This window comes from Toxotes jaculatrix, chromosome 10 (genome assembly GCF_017976425.1).
Source record: "Toxotes jaculatrix isolate fToxJac2 chromosome 10, fToxJac2.pri, whole genome shotgun sequence".
NCBI classification, from domain to species: domain Eukaryota; kingdom Metazoa; phylum Chordata; class Actinopteri; family Toxotidae; genus Toxotes; species Toxotes jaculatrix.
In genome coordinates, this window is record NC_054403.1 from 13,223,122 (window position 1) to 13,243,127 (window position 20,006).

At 40.5% G+C, this 20,006-nt stretch overlaps 1 protein-coding gene and 1 long non-coding RNA gene across 2 annotated transcripts; one reads left to right on the forward strand and one right to left on the reverse strand.

Moving 5' to 3' along the window:
• Positions 1-6,390: 6,390 nt before the first annotated feature.
• Positions 6,391-8,428, forward strand: LOC121188484. The gene is made up of 4 exons (XR_005894705.1): positions 6,391-6,634; positions 6,905-7,002; positions 7,152-7,268; positions 8,055-8,428. It is a non-coding gene; the product is annotated as an uncharacterized LOC121188484 (long non-coding RNA).
• An 884-nt stretch (positions 8,429-9,312) lies between these two features.
• Positions 9,313-19,912, reverse strand: reep2 (receptor accessory protein 2). The gene is made up of 8 exons (XM_041048278.1): positions 19,697-19,912; positions 17,555-17,627; positions 15,714-15,790; positions 15,253-15,373; positions 14,971-15,084; positions 13,611-13,791; positions 11,917-12,086; positions 9,313-11,681 (listed from the first exon to the last, which is right to left on the reverse strand). Exons 1-8 carry the CDS (start codon positions 19,726-19,728, stop codon positions 11,610-11,612), a joined length of 840 nt encoding a protein of 279 aa, XP_040904212.1. The 5' UTR covers positions 19,729-19,912; the 3' UTR covers positions 9,313-11,609.
• Between the last annotated feature and the right edge of the window lie 94 nt (positions 19,913-20,006).

The window sequence follows — 20,006 nt, forward strand, 5'->3', positions numbered from 1 at the left end:
AGGGGCTGCTATCCCCCAGGAATGACTTTAACTGTTCTCTGAAAAGATGAACTGCTGCTCTGTTGAACTCTTCAGTGATGTATTCTCTGATGGGTGTCACTGAACTGTTGTTGACCATTTCATTCCACTCCTTCTGAAACAGCTCACAAGCTTTATCTTGTACTTGTGGCAGAAATGTGAAAGAATTAATCATCTGCTTTCCACGGTTCAAATGATCCTCACACAGACCAGATGAACTTTCTGCCAGACTCACGAGGGATTTTCGGGCAGATTTGATACACTCGTGCAGTGTGTTTTTATCACAGTTGTTGACATGTGACATTGTATCATAGTATATTTTACTATGCTTAAAAATACCTCTCAAATTTTTATCATCCAGTTTGAAAGGAATGTTTTGGCATTTTTCAACATATGGATGAAAAACACTGCTGGGACACGAGATAGTGGAATAGGTGAGATGTTTAAAATAATTTGGACCACTTAGTCCCCAGTGCTTTGTGAAGGCCACATCAGTAAAAACCTGATACTTTTCATGCCATTCACAGGCTTTGTACAAAAGCTGAAACATACAAGGGACAATTTTATCTTCGCTTTTCAAACATGGGCTGTTATATGAATAAATTAAAATACGTTTCACAGCTGATTCATTATGGCTTAGAAAATCATCCAGTTGTTTGATTAAAATTTCTTCACTGTGTTTTGTTGCACCAGGCTTTTTCTTTTTCTTTTGGAAATCTGGATAAACTTTTTGAAAAATACTTTTGGTACCATCTTTTAGGAGGACAATGGGAAATGCATATTGCTTGTTTCTTTCTAGCTGATCTGTGTTTGAATACTTTCTGAATGATTTCCATTCTGCATCAAAATACACATTATTATTACCATCTTTCTCTCCTTTTGAAGGAACAAGTTTCATTATGTCATTATATGTTTTTCTTTTGTCACACAAGTTTATTGTTTTTCCCCAACTGTTTTTTAACAGCTGAATTTTTTTCATCATATCTATACCATCCAGATTCTGTAAAAAACTGGCACAACAGTTTGTGATTTCAGTCTGGTCATCATTGTTGATATCATGAGCATTGAGAGTCATTTCAGGGATGAATTGATTGTTTTCCAGCTGCTCAGTCTTTGCCATCTCACCTCTTAAAGCTCAAGTTCAACAGTAGTTTTAAAAGTTTTTTAAAAAAAAATTCAATTGAAAGTTTAAAAAATTTTTAAATTAAAGGTTTTAAAAGTTGAAAAAATAAATTAAAAGTTTTCAACAGAGTAGTAGATAAAATTGTGTGAAGCTGTTCCACTGACCAACAGATGGTGTCAGTAGAGGTTTAGTCTAGTAAATGTACTTCACTGATCTCTTGAAGGGTGACTAAATGTTAGTGGAGAGAACAGTTAAATACAGCAACTTTTTCAAAATGGAGACACTGAAACCAGAAATTAAAAGTTCTACAATTTTTTTAAAAGTAAGTTTTAAAAAAATTTTTAAATTAAAAGTTTTCAAAGGAGAAGTAGACAAATTACAGTGTGCTGCACTCTTTAAATGAGTGTATAATAATAATATTATTATTAATAATAATAATAACACCTATTATTATTATTATTATTATTATTATTATTATTATTATTATTATTATTATTATTATTATTATTATTATTATTAATGTTGTTGTTATTATATTGATATAATATGTAAATTATTGCTCAGGACTTTCTAAGCCATGAGTTTTTCTTCAGCAGTGCACAGCATAAAAAAAGTCTGACATGAAAATATGCTCAACTTCAGTAGTGAAAAGGGATGGAAGGCCAACACTGCTGAACACAGACTGTTACCAGCACACTGCTCCTTTTCTTATCACAAGAAACTCACGGCATCATGTTAGTGGATGAAAGCTATAATAATAATGATGAGAAGAAGAAGAAGAATAGGAATGCTGTCAATCCTGACTGATTAAAGTTTGGTAATCAGAGCTTACAAGAAGGGCAGCAGAAAGGGTTTCAGGGAAATCACCTGATAATGCCACAACAATGTCAGCTTTTTCTGGATGATGACTATTACATGAACAATTTGTATATTTCTGTGGAGAAAAGAAAGCAGAGAGTGGGAAAGACAGAGAGGAACAGGAAAGCAAAGAAATGTGTCTTCTCGTGTTGCCATTGTTGGGCACATGGGCTTCATTCAGCAGCAGTAATATTTGCCAGAGCAAAGACTTGGTGCTAACAAACCATATTAAACACAGAGTGAATCAAAATTCTCAGCAAATAACATAATTCATCTGCTAAAATGTCTGTAGACCACGTACAACAAGAAGTTGTGTGGTGCGTGTGAGTGTGGCTATACAGTGTGAAGTGAGGACATTTTGCGCAGTCCTCACTTTCTGACCTTAAAATAGCTGTTTGACTTAAATATCCAAACATTTAATCACTAGCCTTTTTTTTACTTATCAATTTAGAATTAGACACTCCATAGTTTCTTTTTTAACTTTTCAAGAAACAACATTCATCAATCAACAGTGACTCTGTTATTAGTGTTTTATTTGAACTCTCTCAGCACAGTGTACGTGCCCAGTGCTACAGAGTAGTAGACAAAAAGATTGAGATAAATCCTGCCAGTTGGTCGCAGTAGAGATTTAGTCTTGTGAATGGAAGTTCACTGATCTCTTGAGGAGAGACTACATTTTAGTGGAGAGAACAGTTTAATACAACTTTTTCAAAGTGGAGACACTGAAACCGGAAACATGAGACTATCTATGCCTGTGTTGGCCTGTTCTTTATCTTTGATCAGCCAGCACATTTAGATGACAGATAGCAGATACAACACTGCAACTATAGCTTGCAAATCAAGCTTCGCGAAAGTTCTGTCAGGAGGACTATGACTGCGCATGCCCAATAAGTCAAGCGTACATTCTCGCTGATTCTAAGCTCCACCAGCTCATTACTGTCTTCATCCAATCACAACCCAACACCTCACCCAACAGCTCACCTTTAGCCAAATAACTCATCAGCTGTCAAACTTATAAAGAGCTGTCTCTCTCTTTCAGCTGACATTTCATAACCCACCTCACCCATCTCGATCTGAGTGATATACGTTTACACTAAATTCTGTAGGTAAGAACTTCATCTTGAAAAATCCAACATTTCCGTCTTACCATGTATCCTGTGGATATGATGACAAAAATTCAGTTGTTCGAAGACAGCTGGAAAAAAAACCCCAACTCTTCTGATAAAACAAAAACATATAATTACATAATGAAACTTGTTCCTTCCAAAGGTCAGAATGATGGGAATGATGTGGATTTTGATGCCAAATGGAAATCACAGATGAACAAGCAATATGCAGGTGCTACTGTGTTCCTAAAAGACGGAACCAAAAAGATTTTTGAGAAAGTTTATCCACATTTTCAAAAAAAGCCTGGTGTGACAAAACACAGTGAGGAAATTATCATTGAACGACTGGATGATTTTCTAAGACATAATGGATCAATGGTGAAACAAATTTTAATTTATTCATATAACAGCCCATGTTTGAAAGGGGAAGATAAAATTGTCCCTTGTATGTTTCAGCTTTTGTACAAAGTCTGTGAATGGCATGAAAAGTATCAGGTTTTTACTGATGTGGCCTTCACAGAGCACTGGGGACTAAGTGGTCCAAATTATTTTAAACATCTCACCTATTCCACCATCTCACGTCCCAGCAGTGTTTTTCATCCATATGTTGAAAAATGCCAAAGCATTCCTTTCAAACTGGATCATACAACTTTGAGAGGCTTTTTTAAGCATAGTGAAATCTACTATACAATGTCATACGTCAACAACTGTGATAAAAACACACTGCGAGAGTGTATCAAATCTGCCTGAAAATCTCTTGTGAGTCTGGCAGAAAGTTCATCTGGTCTGCGTGAGGATCATTTGGACCGTGGAAAGCAGATGATTAATTCTTTCACATTTCTGCCACAAGTACAAGATAAAGCTTGTGAGCTGTTTCAGTGTTATTTTTTTATTTTTGATATTATCAATCTTCTAACTGCACTGAAAATCACATTTATTTTCACTGATAGAGACATAAGAGTTTTTCAGTATTTTCCCTGCATTTGTTCACTAATGTTCTTGGATCATGATTAATCACAAATTAATTAGGATCATTTTCTCTCCACGTCTTGTCTCTTTTCTCTCATGTATAAATGCTCTTCAACGTTTCATGTGCCGAAGACGTCAAGTGTCTGATAAGGTCTGATAATGATACGAATCTAGTCAGAGCTGAAAGAGAGCTGCGTGCTTCCATACTCAAGATGAATCAAACAAAGGTACATGACGCTCTTGCAGAAAGAGGAATTCAGTGGGCGTTTAATCAAGCTGCTGGATCACACTTTGGTGGTGTGTGGGAGAGGCAAGTAAGGCTGGTTAAAAAGGTCTTAAGGTCAGTGCTCCAGGAACAGTCAATGGATGATGAATGTCTGCAAACTCTGCTTTGTGAAGTGGAAGCAATAATCAGTGATAGGCCAATCACTGCATCTTCAGATGACCCAAACAACCTTGAAGCGCTAAACTCAAATTCCACTGCTATTAAAGGAGCAGCCATTACTGCCGCCAGGGTTGTTCAATAAAGAAGACTGTTATGGACGTAGGAGATGAAAACAGACACATTATCGCTCAGATTTGTTCTGGAAAAGGTGGGTGCGGAAGTACCTGCCTAGTTTGCAAGAGCGCCAGAAATGGAATCAGGTCAAGCAAAACCTCAAACCTGGTGACATTGTAATGATCCTAGATGAAAAGGCCCTACGCAGTTCTTGGCTGTTGGGAAGAGTAGTGCAAATTAGGCTGGATGCAAAGGGCCTGGTGAGTGTATTTGTGAAGACAAAATCAAGTATTCTGGAAAGGCCTGTTACCAGGCTGTGCCTGGTCTGTGATGCCAGCTAAGGGGTGTCACTCGGCTCGACTCTATTGTTTGACTCATTATATATTTAGCTTTTATTTATATTTGCTCTTATGAATTGAACTTTACTGGGGGTTTTTATGCTGCACACTGCTGAAGAGCTGCTAAACCCATTTTCTTTGTTCTGCGCACCATGACAATAAAGATCTGTTCTCCACACTACTTGGCACTGATGAATCATTATCATGCGATGTGCCTGAAATCATGCCTGAGGCTTCTGTATATCTGACTGACAGACCTTTGCCAGTGGCCATTTTGTGTTTAACACAGGTGCTTAATAATGTCTGCTTAGCACCAAGTCTTTGCTCTGGCTGAAGCTCATATGACCAACAATGACAAGGAGAGAAGTTTTCATGTCTGTTCTCTGTTTTTGTTTGGCATTATTCCACCATGCTGTTTTATGCTGTTGAAGGTTCAGCTGTAGGAATGTAAGCTTACAGGAAGAGCAGCAGAAAGAGTTTCGGGGGAAATCACCTGATAATGTCATGACAGCTTGTTCTGGATGATGGCTATTACTTTTCATAAGTCTGTTGCCAGAGGACTCCATAGAGAGGGAAAGACAGGGAGAAACTGGAAAGCAGAGAAATGTGTCTTGTCTTCTAGCCATTGTTGGGCATATGGGCTTCATTCAGCAACAGTAATATTTGCCAGAGCAAAGACTTGGTGCTAACAAACAGTATTAAACACCTGTGTTACACACCCACTGAGTGAATCAAGAACTATAGAAGCCTCAGACATGATTCAGGCAAATCACAAGATTCATCTGCCGGTATGTCTGTAGAACAAGTATAACAGGAACTTCTGTGGGGTGTGTGTGTGTGTGGCTATACAGTGTGAAGTGAGGACATTTTGCCCGGTCCTCACTTTCTGACACACCCAATTGGGTTTAGGTTAGAGTTAGGGTTTGACTTTCAGTTTTGATGGTGGCCAACATTTCACCCATTTGTCTCCTCAAATCTTATATTCGTCTGTGAATCACCTGGTCCTTGTTATTTTTCTACTTCTGCTCTAAATCATTCAGATCTAAGACCAACTTACTGTAGGTTTTCATTCTGGTCTTAATATATGTTGTCAAAGCTATTAACCTGCCTCTAACCTGCCATGACTCTCATTATATGGAACAACCTCGCCGTTGTCATTTGCCTAGAGCTATCTTTTGATTTCCCTTTTAATGTCATTACCAATATTGTTTTATTGTTAAATATCCAAACATTTAATCACCAGCTTTTTTTTACTTATTGATTTTTACTTATTGACACTCCATAGTTTCTCTTTTTACTTGTCAAGAAGTAACATTCATCAATCAACTAGTGTTTTATTTTAACTCTCTCAGTAACACGTACACACAGTAGTGCTTGCCCCACCTTTTCTAGCCTGTTCACGTAATGAAAGTTGGGATGAAAACATCACAAAGTCAAAACTGATTGGTCAGCAGAGGGATATATATGCAGCTGCACAAACTATCCCCGTGTATTTCAAATTTAATGTCTTTTTCCTCATCAACGTACGGAAAAAAAGGAGGGAAAGGACAAGAAAAAAAAAAAAACCAAAAAACACAGGGTGCCCCAGCAGGGGTAGGCAGACCTTGTTACAACAGAAAATCTTTGTAAAACTTGTCGACCAGTAAGATTTTTTACAAGTAGCTTTTCTTTGTTTTCAAGCTCTGCCTATCCCTGCTGGGTAGACAGTTGCCGGCCAAGTCTGGTAAGTCATAACAATTTTAAATACATTTTCCAATATTGTTTCAAAATGTACTGTATTTTGTACGAAGCTTTGTGTTAATGGGTAAAACTGGCCTACAAAGTCCTGGTATGATAAACTTCAAACTGAACTTAAAGCAATACAGCGTAAGAGGCAATATGAAGCTTTACTTATAAGGACCAATTCAGATACTGAAATATTACATAAATATGTAAAAAAAACAAAAAGTGATATATTTGTAAACCAAATTAAGGAATTTTTTTCTCCACTAAGCCGGACAGAAGCAGGCAACAACTTCCAGAAATGCTTGGAAACGGAGAAGAGGAGTCTGCAGCCAGCTCCACCGAGCTACAGCTCCTCTCATCTCGAAGGTACACTGTGACAAACAAAATGCTGTTCGTACTTCATCTAGTTAAGACTTTATTCAAGGTCTTAAAAACATCCGCTGTAAAATATGACAATTACATTCATGCCGCTTTGACTTAATGTTTGACAACGTACTCCCATCCACCTTCTTCAGAAATCCACAGAACATCTATCAAGGGCAGAACTTCCACCTTATATCGTTCACTGAGTTTAATAAAGGCTCCTATGTCCATCGTTTCAGTCTTCAACCCAGGGTAGCCATCCGCAGAAGGTAAGTATTCATTTTCTATACTGCTTGATTCGTCAGGATCGCGGGAGAGCTGGAGCTTATCCCAGTTGACTATGGGCGATAGGTGGGATACACCCTGGACTGGTCACCTGTCAATTGCAGAGCTGACACATGAAGAGAGACAACTAATTTAGAGTAACCAATTAACCTAATGTGCATATTTTTGGGGATTGTGGGATGAAGCCGGAGAAAGCGGAGAACCAGCAGAAAACCCAACCAGGCACAGGGAGAACATGCAAAGTCCACACATAAGAGGCCAGACCGGGGTTCAAACCTGGAATCCTGTGAGGCGACAGTGCTAACCGCTGCACCATCGTGCTGCCCCAGAATGTAAGTAGACAGAAAATCTGTCCATGCTTTGGAGGACACAACAGACTATACACAGTACACAGTGGTACCTGATTATTTGCTTTGAAAGAGACACTGAATGGACAAGACATTTACATTTTATAAGCAGTTTCACAACTCTCAGTCGCCAGTTTATTAGGAACATGTAAACAATCCAGTGTGATCCAGAACAACAGCTGTGCCACAATCTCTTTGTCAATCTGATAATGTTGGACTGACTCTTTATTCAGCGTCTGAGAGAATAGCAATAATTTAAAGTTTTGTCCATCCCCAGTTCCAACAAGGGGAGAGAATATTAGAAATAAACCAACACATCACTAAATACACTCATCATTGAGTGTATGCGGCACACAGGGAATCTTGCAGCTCAACTGTTAAAACTATTGGATTAAATGAAGTCCAACCTCTTTCATTATACAGGGAAGAAGACTCACAGCAGGAGGATGAACCCACTGATCTGGAAAACAACAATTCTTTTAATTTTGTGTTTAGATTAAAAACTGATTTTTTATCACAGGACAACAAAAATAATCACAAAACTCCCCGTGTAACACCTAATCACTGGAAATATTTCCAAGAGTCTTACCGTGATGAATTCAAAGGAAAGACAAATCAGCATTTATTTGCTGTTTTGTTTTTAGGGGATAGTATTAAACAAATCTTTTCTGTTAGTCGGCCAGAATTTCCAATTAAGAAAGGCAAGAATTCTGCCACCAAATTTGCTATACACACAGAAGAGATTTTAGGCAAAAAAGTTGATGAGTTTCTGGAAAATTATTCCAAGCACATTGAACCTACAGCTGATAATATATTAGTGATTTTTTTACTTAATAGTCCATGTCTGAAGAGAATATGCATTGACCCTTGCATGATTCAGCTGTTACTAAAAATCTATCAATGGTTCAGTAAATATGGAATTTATACTTTCGTCTTGTACACAAAGTGTTGGGGCCCAATTGGACAAACATTTGCTGAAAATCTCAGCATGATTATAAATCCACATGCTGAAAGGTACAAGAATATCCCCTTCTGCTTAGACAGTAAAAAATTTGAAGGTATGTTCAAGAAAACTGACATAAAACAGCTACTGTCCATGGTTGAAAACATAAAAACCGAAAAAGCCATCAAATTTTTTCACAGGTGTAGAGACCGTCTTGTCCAACTAACAACAGCAGAACCTTTGACCATTCAACAACATCTGAATAGAGGAAGTAAACTGACTTTGAAATGGACTCGTTCATCAAAATTTAAGCGACAAGTCAAAAAATGCATGCGTAAGATATTATCCAGAATTTACCTTGAAGGGGTGCGTGAAAGTGCAGTACAACATATTATCAGAACAATAGTTGCAGATTCCAACAATCAAATAGTTAAACAGGTTATAAAGAACCTTCAGTCCAATTTAGGTAACAGCATCCCTGTAAAGTTTCATCAGATCACTCAGGAGGACTTAACTTCCCAAATGAACATCTTATGGTCTAATTGATGTCAAGTTCTGCTTTTTGGATTTTTTTCACGTTTTTCTGGATTTTGTTGTCTGCTCTGACAATAAAATTTTTAAAAGTCAAGGCTCTGTGTGCTGTGTTTGCTGATGAATAAAATGTATCTGACTGTGGTTAAACCACATCACCCCTCTGTGTTCTTTAGGCCTGTAAAGACATAAACAGGATGTGTTAATAGGTGAGAAAATAGAGAAAGGCTGGGTTGTGTTAATACAGGAAGAACAGAACCCACGAGAAACTAAACCAAGTCAGTGTGAGCCTCCAGAGTTCAGCTGTACAACAGGCAATAACACACCGATTTAATTTCTTTATTAGTAGCTTTATTACTGATACATGACCTTGTTAGATATCATTGTCCCAGCACTCATACTGTTATCCTCTTTGACGTGGAGCTCTGAGAATTGGCACAAACAATATACAAATGAACATCCCTGTATACAATACTGATTTTAAACACAAAATAATCAATAAATATTCAAAAATGACACAAGATAAAAATGCTGAGTTGTTTGTTGGTAAAACAGAACGTTCTCTAATTATGTGATGTCTTCTCTTTATTCAGTGCAAACATTAAACTAAGAACTTGTGGCCTTTAAACGCTTTATAACAGGACATAAACGTACAAACACCAGTTTAAACTCAGTCTGGAAATTCCCTACTTTGTGATGGAGAAGAGTTAAAATGTCTTGTCTCATGAAAAGACAAGTAAATGTTATTTAAAAAAGAAACACACACAAATGATTAAGAAATTAAACGGATGTCAGCCCAGAGAATGAATAAGGCAAGCAAGCTCATACTCTATATACAAGTTAAATTTACTATTTACACTGTGTTTACATTTTGTTTAGTAACTTTGCCAACAGTTGAGTTGGGCTTTGTCTCCACCTATTGGTTCATACTAGTATCACGCTGCAAACCGCAGTAATGAGTGCAGAAGTAGTCTCATGCTTTTAAATCTCCCACTGCACAGCTCTCAGAAGATACCGTGCCCCACGTGGAGGCTCCTCAAAAAACTAAAGTCCAGTGTGTTTTAGAAACACCCACAGCCTGGTCTGATACTCCCACTCCCCCCACATCTGAAACAAAAGCATGGGGGAGAGAAAATACTTCTCACACAATTTCCTGATGTTGGTTTGGCTTGAATTGTTTCCATATTGCTTTGCTTTAACCGGCTTTTTTTTCCTAGTGAGGCAAAGTGTCAAAGTGTCACCACGCAGTTGGGTAAAACTTTCTAATGTTAAACACAAACAATATACAGACGTCACCAAAAGCAGATTCGTTACCTCACAAACACTGGCAACTCATCTACGACTACTGTATTTATTGGGAGAGAGCGCTATCATCACTCAGTTACAGCATCGCCTCGGGAGGCCCAGGTATTCCAGGTATATGATCATATTTATTCCTAATATTACATGACTAACAGAACTGGATAAAACAGAAGCGCAATAAATAAATGATCATGAATAAATACAACTTCAGAGCGCGATGCTTAGATGATGGATAACTAAGCCAACACTAAACAAACTCCACTCCATCACCAGCACTGTCCATGACTTCAAAGTCACATTAAAGCAGTGAGAAAGAAGGCTGCTGTAAGTGAGACCTGAACATAGCAGAGCCAGACTCACTCAGAGGTAAACAGACTTGATGAGGGGAAGCTAAACTTTAAACTCTTCCACAAACTGTAAGGCCAAAAATCCTGTCAAAGAGGTTCAAATTTTAGGGATTTAAAAAAAAAAAAAAAAAGAAAAAGTGGCAACGATGAGGTCTGAAACAGCATTAAGGATGTCTACTATTGATCTCAAGCCCGTCTTACTCCTTGGTAAAAAAAAAAATCTCAGGATCAATTAAAGTCAGCTGTTTTGGTGATGTGTCTGAGGATTTCTACCATCACGGCCAGGTCAAGATGAAGATGCATCTGGACCTGTGGCCTGCATGAGATTTTTCAACCAGCATCTAGAGGTTACATAGAGGACCCAAATCTGGGGAACTAGGCTTGAAGAACATAATGTTTTACTAGAAATACTTCCAACAAAAATGTCAACCTGCCAGTAACAGAACATGAATCAGTAACATCACTGAAATTGGAAAACTGCACATGGCCAGCTCATGTTATCAGCTATGTTTAGGACCTACATATATGCCTTGGGGTTAAAGGAAAAAGGAGGATTAACCATCTTCAGACTATAAAAGAAAAAGTCCAAGAAACATCTCCAGCTGTTAAATCTGTGTGAAATAAAATATACAACAACTCAGTAAATGTAAAAGAGATGTTCCTACATAAAGGCGGCCACAACTAAATCTGCACTTTGCTCTAAAAACTAGCAAGAGTGATGCAATTTCTGTGATTGATATACATATACATATATATATAGTGTATATGTGTTTGTGTGGAGAACAAACTTAGAAAGAAGAGCCTGCAGGCTGTGGGTGGAGAGAGTGTAAGGGGGGTGGATGTGGACAGCAGGCCTCATGGTGGCGTCTCTGCATTGTTAGTCGTGGTCTTTTTCTTTGTCGGCTTCTTCACCGTCTTAGTTTGAGTCTTGCAGAGGGAGGACAGGGACAGGAGGGAGGGGAAAGTAAAGAGCAATTAACACAGTTGATTTAACAACAGAAGCAAAAAGAAGACAACTCTTCCTCTAGCACCATCATCCGATCCAAATTTCACTTTGTCAAATGCTCTGCACTTCATCATCCAAGTCTAAGCAGGTTTTAAGTGCTGCCTCTGAAAAAAACAACTACATATAATAATGTAGATGGTTGCTTCTTGGCCCTACCTCTGTCTTAGCAGCAGCAGGAGGTTTCTTGGTTGCCTTGACGCTGGTCCCACGTTTGGGGGCTTTGTCTCCTACATCTTCATCAGAGTGTTCAGTCCTCGTGTCTGACTGGTCAGAGCTGTGTTGGGATGACGTGTCATCAGCAAGGGACGCTGCTGCCAACGAGCGGGCTGCAGGATTGGGGGGGGGGGGGGGGGGGGGGGGATCAGTGGTCACTCAGTGAGAGAGTGGCTCAGGATTCAGACTTGGAGCATGTGAAAACAAAAACTGAACTGAAACCAGACGATTCACCAGAGAGACAGCAGGGCCAACTTCCCACATTTCTGCATATCATTACCTCTGAGACAATGTGGTTCTATTTTATAAAAACATTAAAATGTAGAATGGATTAAAGTCTTTTTCCATTAATTTGCAAGATTTATCCAAAAGACAACAACACTGAAGAAACTGTTCAAAAGTTTGTATTTGCACACCAGTGAATCTCTTTCACGCCACCCAGTGGCCACATTTCCAAGTACACTTTTTGCATCCACCAGCTTCATAGTTGGATGTGGGGTGTTTAATAAAGGTATCTGGCATCTGGGTCAAATATGTTGTGGACTGATAAAAGTCCAGACAGGTTCATTTGAGGTGAATGTATTTCAGTGCACTCACACCAAAGGCTACATAAGCAGCGGCAGAGGGTGCTGGTCTCTGTTGCTGTAAGCAATCCAGACCCCAAGAGACACTGGCACTGCAGCACCCATCTCCAGTACGTGGAAAACAAAACAATCAAACCTCTTTTGCTAGCAACAGTCCCTAATCCAAACTTTAACCATCGACCATACGGATTCCTAACTGTGGTAGTGTGTTGTCAGGGGCCGCAAGATAAATCTGAGGGGTCACGAGATGATTAAAGGGATAGGAAAGAATAAAAAGAACATTTTCAGACATTTCAGGGTTAGGGAGAAAATCAAAAATGTTTGGGTCAATAGATTTCTTGAAATTTACCCCATTTCCAATTTACAAATGGTGAAGACTTGTATAATTGAATGTGCTTGTTAACAGTATGGTGGCTTTTTCAGTCTTTTTCATTCTTTGAATAAAGACTGAGAAAAGATTGAAAGCCCTGAATCATTAGTAAGAGAGCCTTTGAGCTTGGAGTCTCTTCACTGAACACTGCATGGTTCCCAAAAGCTATTTAGGAACAACCTTCCACAAAAAGATTTTATTTAAATTCAATTGTCCAAAGCTTTAACTTACAGTGTTTTCCTGTACTTTTCTGTCCGTCTGTTTTTTTTTTAACTTGCTCAAGGTTTCTCTGTACGTATATATTTAAAATGTGTCACTTTGCTGTCTTCATTCATTGTTTCACTGTCTGTGCCTTTCTCTGTATTCAGTTCACAGCTTGTCAGGCCCACACAGCCAGCCGGCCGGCAGTGTAGTGAGACACAAAGAGTCCTCCTTCCTAGCCTCCCCTCCCACTGGAATCACATGCTTTGACAGTGCTTTAAAATCACATGACTCCTCTTGGCTCGACCAGCCCCAGACCTTCTCTGATAAAAGTTAAATAAAGTAAGTCCGCTTGGTGAAACTAAACCCTCCTATCAACAACCCGGACATACAGCATGTATGTATAATTTACGCGAGTCTGTGTTTCCCCACGTGAAGTAGCTAATGAAGCAGTGCGGGATGTGTGTGTTGTGCGGTCTTACTCTGCCGTGCAGCACTGCTCTTGGCCCGGGGCAGCGTGCTGGCCCCCGAGCTCATCTCATCCATGGGGTCCCGTCTCATGCGCGTGTCTGAAGTGTGCAGAGCCAGCTCATCGTCAGCGTTGATGAGAGTCAGGTCCTGCATGCTGAAACTCCGCAGTTTGTCTGACAGCACACCCTGACCCTGGGCATCGCAGCCAAACAAAACACAGACAAGTTAGTTTGTTGTGTGGGCATGAAACTATCCTGCCCGTGCCATCTAGAGCTGCAATGATTAGTCCATTAATCGATCAATATATTTGAGTTTTAGAATGCTGGTTGGACTAAAAAAAAAAAAGAAAAGAAAAAAGAAAAACAATTTGAAGATATCACTTTGGATTGTGGGGAATTGAAAAATAATCAACAGATTAATCAACGGTAGAAATAAGTGCTAAGTGTTACCCCAGTTTTTCTGTACTCTGCATCAAACATTAAATATTGGCTTGAATGTCACTTCACTGCATGGTTTGTATGATCCGTTAATGTCACAAAGACCACTGCATGCATAAACAGCAATGGTGAAGACTTACATGTTAATTTTGAGCAGAGCATTAAATCGTATTGCCAGAAATTAAACAATGGCTTTAAGACTTCCACTGAACATTACTGTGAATATGACTTTGGAATCACTGCACTGATTTGGCATTTCAACACTGATTTGGGGGCACCAACAATTTACTGTTTGCATGAGCCCATCAAATTATCGGATAAACAACAATTTGTTGAACCTTCAGGACTTGATTGTTTGGCTGAAGCGATAATTTAATTAGTTCATATAGTTTTAAGCAAGCAAAGACAGTCAGAAACCCAGCTAACATCTTGTCTACACAAGATATTAAGAGATACATATTTTTTCCAGTTTTACGCTCGTAACTCCAGTGATTTTGTGCTGCTTTCTCTACACAGGCTGAGTAGACATGGACATAAAAACACATTTCACATGTCAAGTAGACGTCTCTGTATACAGCTGTGAATTCATCCCAAACACAGAGGACAAACTGTGATCTTATCACTTAAACCACATTTAAATAGCTGGAAGACTAAGTGGAAATAAACATTACTCTCTGTTTAGCAGCTGTCAAAATTTCCCTCTGAAAAAAATCACGTGAGCAGGGAAGCAACAAGTGATCTCCGTGGTCTCTTGAGAAGCATTTGAAACACAGTGCTGTGAACTGCATTTCAACTGGATTCAGACAATGTGCACGGACCTGCATCAAAGATGGGATTAGCACAATCTAGAGTGAGGATAATACAGCGGTCAAAGCATTAACGTGAACATCAAGCATTAGTGAACCATCTAACAACACCTGAGAACACAGCTCACCTTGGTGGCTGCAGTGACAGCAGCATTAGCAGCCAGGTTGAGGCCTCTCTTTCCAAACCTCATCATGGTCTCGTAACTCCTGTCTTTGGCCTGTGCTATGTACTCATCTATCTCCTATAGCACAGGAGGACAGTTGAGGGGAAAGAGTGGAAAACAATGTCGGAAATCAGGACAAAGAACATTGGGAAAAATAAAAAGGAAACGAAATCTGAATACTTCAGTGTGCTAGCCAGTTCACATTTGTGAAAGGGACCAAATGACTTAAAAAGGTCACATTCCTACCTTCTCTTTGTTTGACAGGGTCGGGTGGACAAACTTGCGGTAGAGGACACTGGAGCCCTTGGTGTATGGGGAAAGGAGCCAGATCACAAAGGCAATCTTTAGCTCAAAGTAAAATGGAAACCTGGGCAACAAAACAGAATTATGACCATCAGCAACGAGATTCAAAGACAACATGAAAGTTTTGAGGGAGGTGCAGACACCTGAATAATAAAGAGAAAGACACAATGAGAGAAAGGAAGACACTGTATGTATAAAAAGGCTAAATAACTGTGTGGGCTGCATTTTATGATGCTAAAGTGAAAACAAATACTTTAACTAGAGATCATAGTGTTAAAAATATCAAGAACACTTAGCACTAAAAAAAACACACATGAATGAGTCTATTGATATTATACAAGAGGTTTATTTATTACAAGCTAGGTGAACATGAGGGTCATGATTGTGAGCAACTCCTGACTCACCATGATAGGAGCAGGTCTGTGGCTGTCTCTGCTGTGGTGAACAACGCAAATACTATCCAGTACATCATCCACTTCACCTGATAACACACACGCGCACACACACACACAAATACAGAGGTGAGGAGTGAGAACATAACAAAAATAGCACAAGAAAACACACAGCATCCAGTGCGCACGTGCTGAGACACGTGGAGCTGCACACACACAGCAGCTACACACACACACACGCCAGCGCAGAAACACAACATATGTTTCAGTCCTTCCAGATCACATCAGTATGCATGGTTAACCTCCAGAAACAAAGGAAAAGTGGGGCATCATCTAAATGTGCAGCAAACTAGGCACTTACAGGCAAATTAGCTAGAGAACCAATGGCAATGCATTATCAATAATCAAACATTATCAGATGTTTAGAATTGAGAGAAAAGCACTGGGTATGGTAACGGCATGTTTAAAAGGCATTAACAGGCCACAGGCATGCAGCCCTATAAACACACATAATGCTGAATCACTGGACTCATTAGAAACGGGCCAAACAAGAGGAAAGGGGGATGAAAACATCAGTTCTAAAAATGGCGTCCTCCACTCCTTCTCTCTTCCTCCTTCCCTCATTCGCTCCTTCTGTGGCCGTCTGCTCAAGCAGCGATTGGGAGGGAGGGTTGCCATGGTAACCCGCCAGGAGGAGACTGTTCCCCGGTGCAAATCTAGGCAGAGGGCCAGAGTACTGCTATCTCCTCCTCCTGGACCCCCTCTCTCTCATCCCTTGTAGTGATGAGGTAAACAGGGAGGACCCCATTTAGTTTACAGACTCTCAGCCAAATACAGAATGAGAATCTACCGTTTTTTGTTTTTTTTTTTTTAAATATAATGCCACCAAATCCCTAACTCAAGCATGGACTGTATTGAGTTTTAACATATCAGCAGTGAACTAAGAGAAAATCTGGGGATTTGCAGGCAGAATTGGACACTATGACAAAATCTGGGAGTGTTCATTTGAACTATGAATCATTTTGGTATCAGGGGACTGGATAGCTTCATGGAGTTAATATATTTTGAGTGTTTGTCGCAGCCCATTTTCCCTTAAACACAGCGATGCTACGAGTCATTAGTGATTCAACCTAAATTATTTCTCCTTATGAAAATGGTTTGATTTGATTTTAATTTTTAGAGTCCTGAAGGACTATTAACAAGTTCATAATAACCTGTTGGGAACAATTGCACTTTTCTCAATCTGCAGCATGGCATGACGGTTATGTAATTGTCAGAAGGTGCAAGCACATTCATTTACTTTTTTGCAATGGATAAAAATGATCTGCTCAAACAGATGAAAGAATACCCACACACTGCTGTCTCATCGCAAGGTCAAAACGCTGTCAGGTCAGTGCAGACTAAAAGGATTAGGACTGACACAGAGACATGCCGGTATTGAGTTTTGTTTTGTTTTTTTGTAGTGTGTGTCCTTATGGTGCCATAGTGACCCCTGCCCTGCCAAGCTTATGACCTTGTCTGGGAGACCCTGATCATTGTTAAACACTGTTGATATTTTTGACATCAGTCTTCTCATGATAGCACTCAGAGAAACAGAAACACGTCAAAACAGAAATCATGCCGGGTAATGAGCTGTGTGCTCTGATGAAACAAAGACAAATGTTTGTCTGACCCAAAACTCAATTTTGTGGGATTTGCATTACTTCCAGTCTCAGAATGTGCATTTACAACTTTAAACATCAGTGTAAAAATAGCTGACAGCAGCCTGGGGCAAAATATCCCAAAAGTCAAACATTGCAGGCATGGGGTCAAAAATGGTTTGCTGTGATTGAGTAACCAGAGGTGATACTCACATATTCCTTCACATTCTTCGTTTTGACAGCCTTGTATGAGGAGTATGCTGGATAGAGCGTCCCAAAGGCGAGGCTGCAAGAGCAGAGAAGCTCGGGTCAGAGAAGAGGGATTCAGCATGAGGACACAGCCTCTGGGTGTTGACACCCTTGCTTAAAAAGCAGGTTAGCCATGTTTGCTCAGAGCTACTGTAAACACAATTCTCTATCTTTATTACTGGCCTACTTTGTGTATACTAAAACACAGAGTCTGTGTAGTTTAGATCTGAATGGTGAGGCACAGTAGAGCAGAGAGGTGATGGGCAGTGGCTTATCAAAACACACTGGCCTCATAATCGTGGAGTCAGGAAGGCTGCAGCGAGATCATGTGGAAAAACACACCAAAGTCTGTCAGAGGTGGGTCAACATGTGTTAGTCCACGTGCAAATTGGGACACTGCCCACAGAGCTGTGTGTTTGGGATGTGCATTTGGTCGCATCCTGTGACACTGTGGTGATTTGTGCTGATGTGACAGGACGCTGAACACCGAGTGAGGGGACAGCAGGGAGAATACAGTGCAGAAAGTCACCAGTTTATCTGTATGCTTACAGTGTAAAGAACTGATTGTCCCTTATTACACCCCATCTAAAATAAGGTTTTAATGTGTATCACACCAAGTCTCCCTATGAGGCTTGTGCTCCCGGGTGTTGGCAGCCTGAGCATGTCTACTGTTTTTCTCAGCATTTAAGTAGGTCCTCTGTCCCAGTATGCGTCTCAGCTGCCCAGTCATGAGTGCAGTGCCTCTCAGCTCTGTAAAGTAAGCTGAAGAGACTCGCAGCAGACCTCTAGGCCAGTAGACTCCCTCAGCAGCCAGACGCCCTGCGTCTCTTTGTGTCCCCATCTTGGGTTCACTTCTTTGGGTAGAGGGCACCCAGTCCTCCTGACGAGACCCTCATAAAGTGATCTGGGTTATGCTAATTTTGCCATCTATTCCCTTTTCAGATTAGGATGAATCATCTTTCTGTGATACAACACAAAAGAAGAGGCAGCGGCGTGTTTAAAGCAGAATAAAGGTTAGAAGCGATTGATCTAGAGTTAGATGTGCAGCGGCCATTATGATGCTCATCCAGTCACATTGTTTGTCTCACAATCGACGCATGACCATCTGAGGTGCAGTGAAGTGGAAGAGCCAGCTGGAAGCCATTAAAAGTAACAGTTTGCCAATGTTATCCTCTACTTATGTAATCCAGGCGAGCAGAATATTTATAGGAATGAAAGAACAGTGACATTTCTACACCTGGGCTTTTCAAAAACACCATCGCAGCTACATATCTACATCCTCATCCACACAAAATGGACAGCATCTGTGACAGACAGGTACATTCAGCAGTGAGATGACACAGCATTGCAAAAGTGTGTGCATAAGAGACCAGGATAATGACAGCTGCTGGCTTTAGTTGAGTCATCCACAGCCGGGATGTGGCGTGTGGAATCTATCAGTGGATGGCTGGTATATTGAAAATATAGAAGTCATCTACATTTATCAGATCAATTCCTGATCATGGGCCTAGCCATGGGTGGATGGATGAACACACACACATCCCTGACTGGGAAGCTGCCATCACGTTTTACCAACTCATGTTACCAGATGGTGCCGAGATGCTCAGTCACCACAGCAGAAACACTCAGGAGGGGTGTCTCTTTTTTTTTTTTTTTAAAGCATGGCAGGCAGCTTGGAGTCTGTTTACTTGTCTGAAGCGAGGTTGGCATATTAAGCAGGTTTTTTAGCTGTGGCCAGCTAACAATTCATTTCCCTGCCAGCACATTATCTGTCAGGTGGTTACATTTACTGACTAGCCAGCATACGTTAGCTACCAGCGGCTAGCAAGCGCTGGATGCAGACTGTACTGCATCGTGGTAATAATAAGGTATACGAGGAACGGCCGCAACGGTTAGTATAGATTATGGTTAAACGGGTGCCTAAACAACAGTTCACCAACAGAGTTTTTCTACATCACTGAAATTTAACTAGACACGAGCAGAAAATGGTGCCAAGCCTTGCTAGTTGGCGCGGCTCGGCGTTCAGCATCAGACAGCTGATGAATGGAGCCGCTGCTCTGCCCGACGTACAAACACGACAACAGAGGCAGCCCGGCCCGTACTCACACAACTATCCTCGAAATGATCCACGATACCATCTTGGAGGACCGCCGACCGTGCGCCTTCCGCTTCTAGGAAATGTAGTCGGTTAGCTAGCGGGCTAGGTGGCCCCCCATTCCCCTCCAGGACGCGGTTTGTTGTGATGCGAACCGGGAGGCTGGCCGGTGCTGCCTGTCCGCTCGTCTCCGCCGTGCTGTGGTGTCAGGTGGGCTGACGGCAGCTGAGGATGTGCTGCAGTCTCTGGCTCCTCCAAGCTGTCCCTGCTCTCCGCCGCTGGCTGGCTCTTAAAGGGGCAGAGCCGCGCTGTAAAATGTGC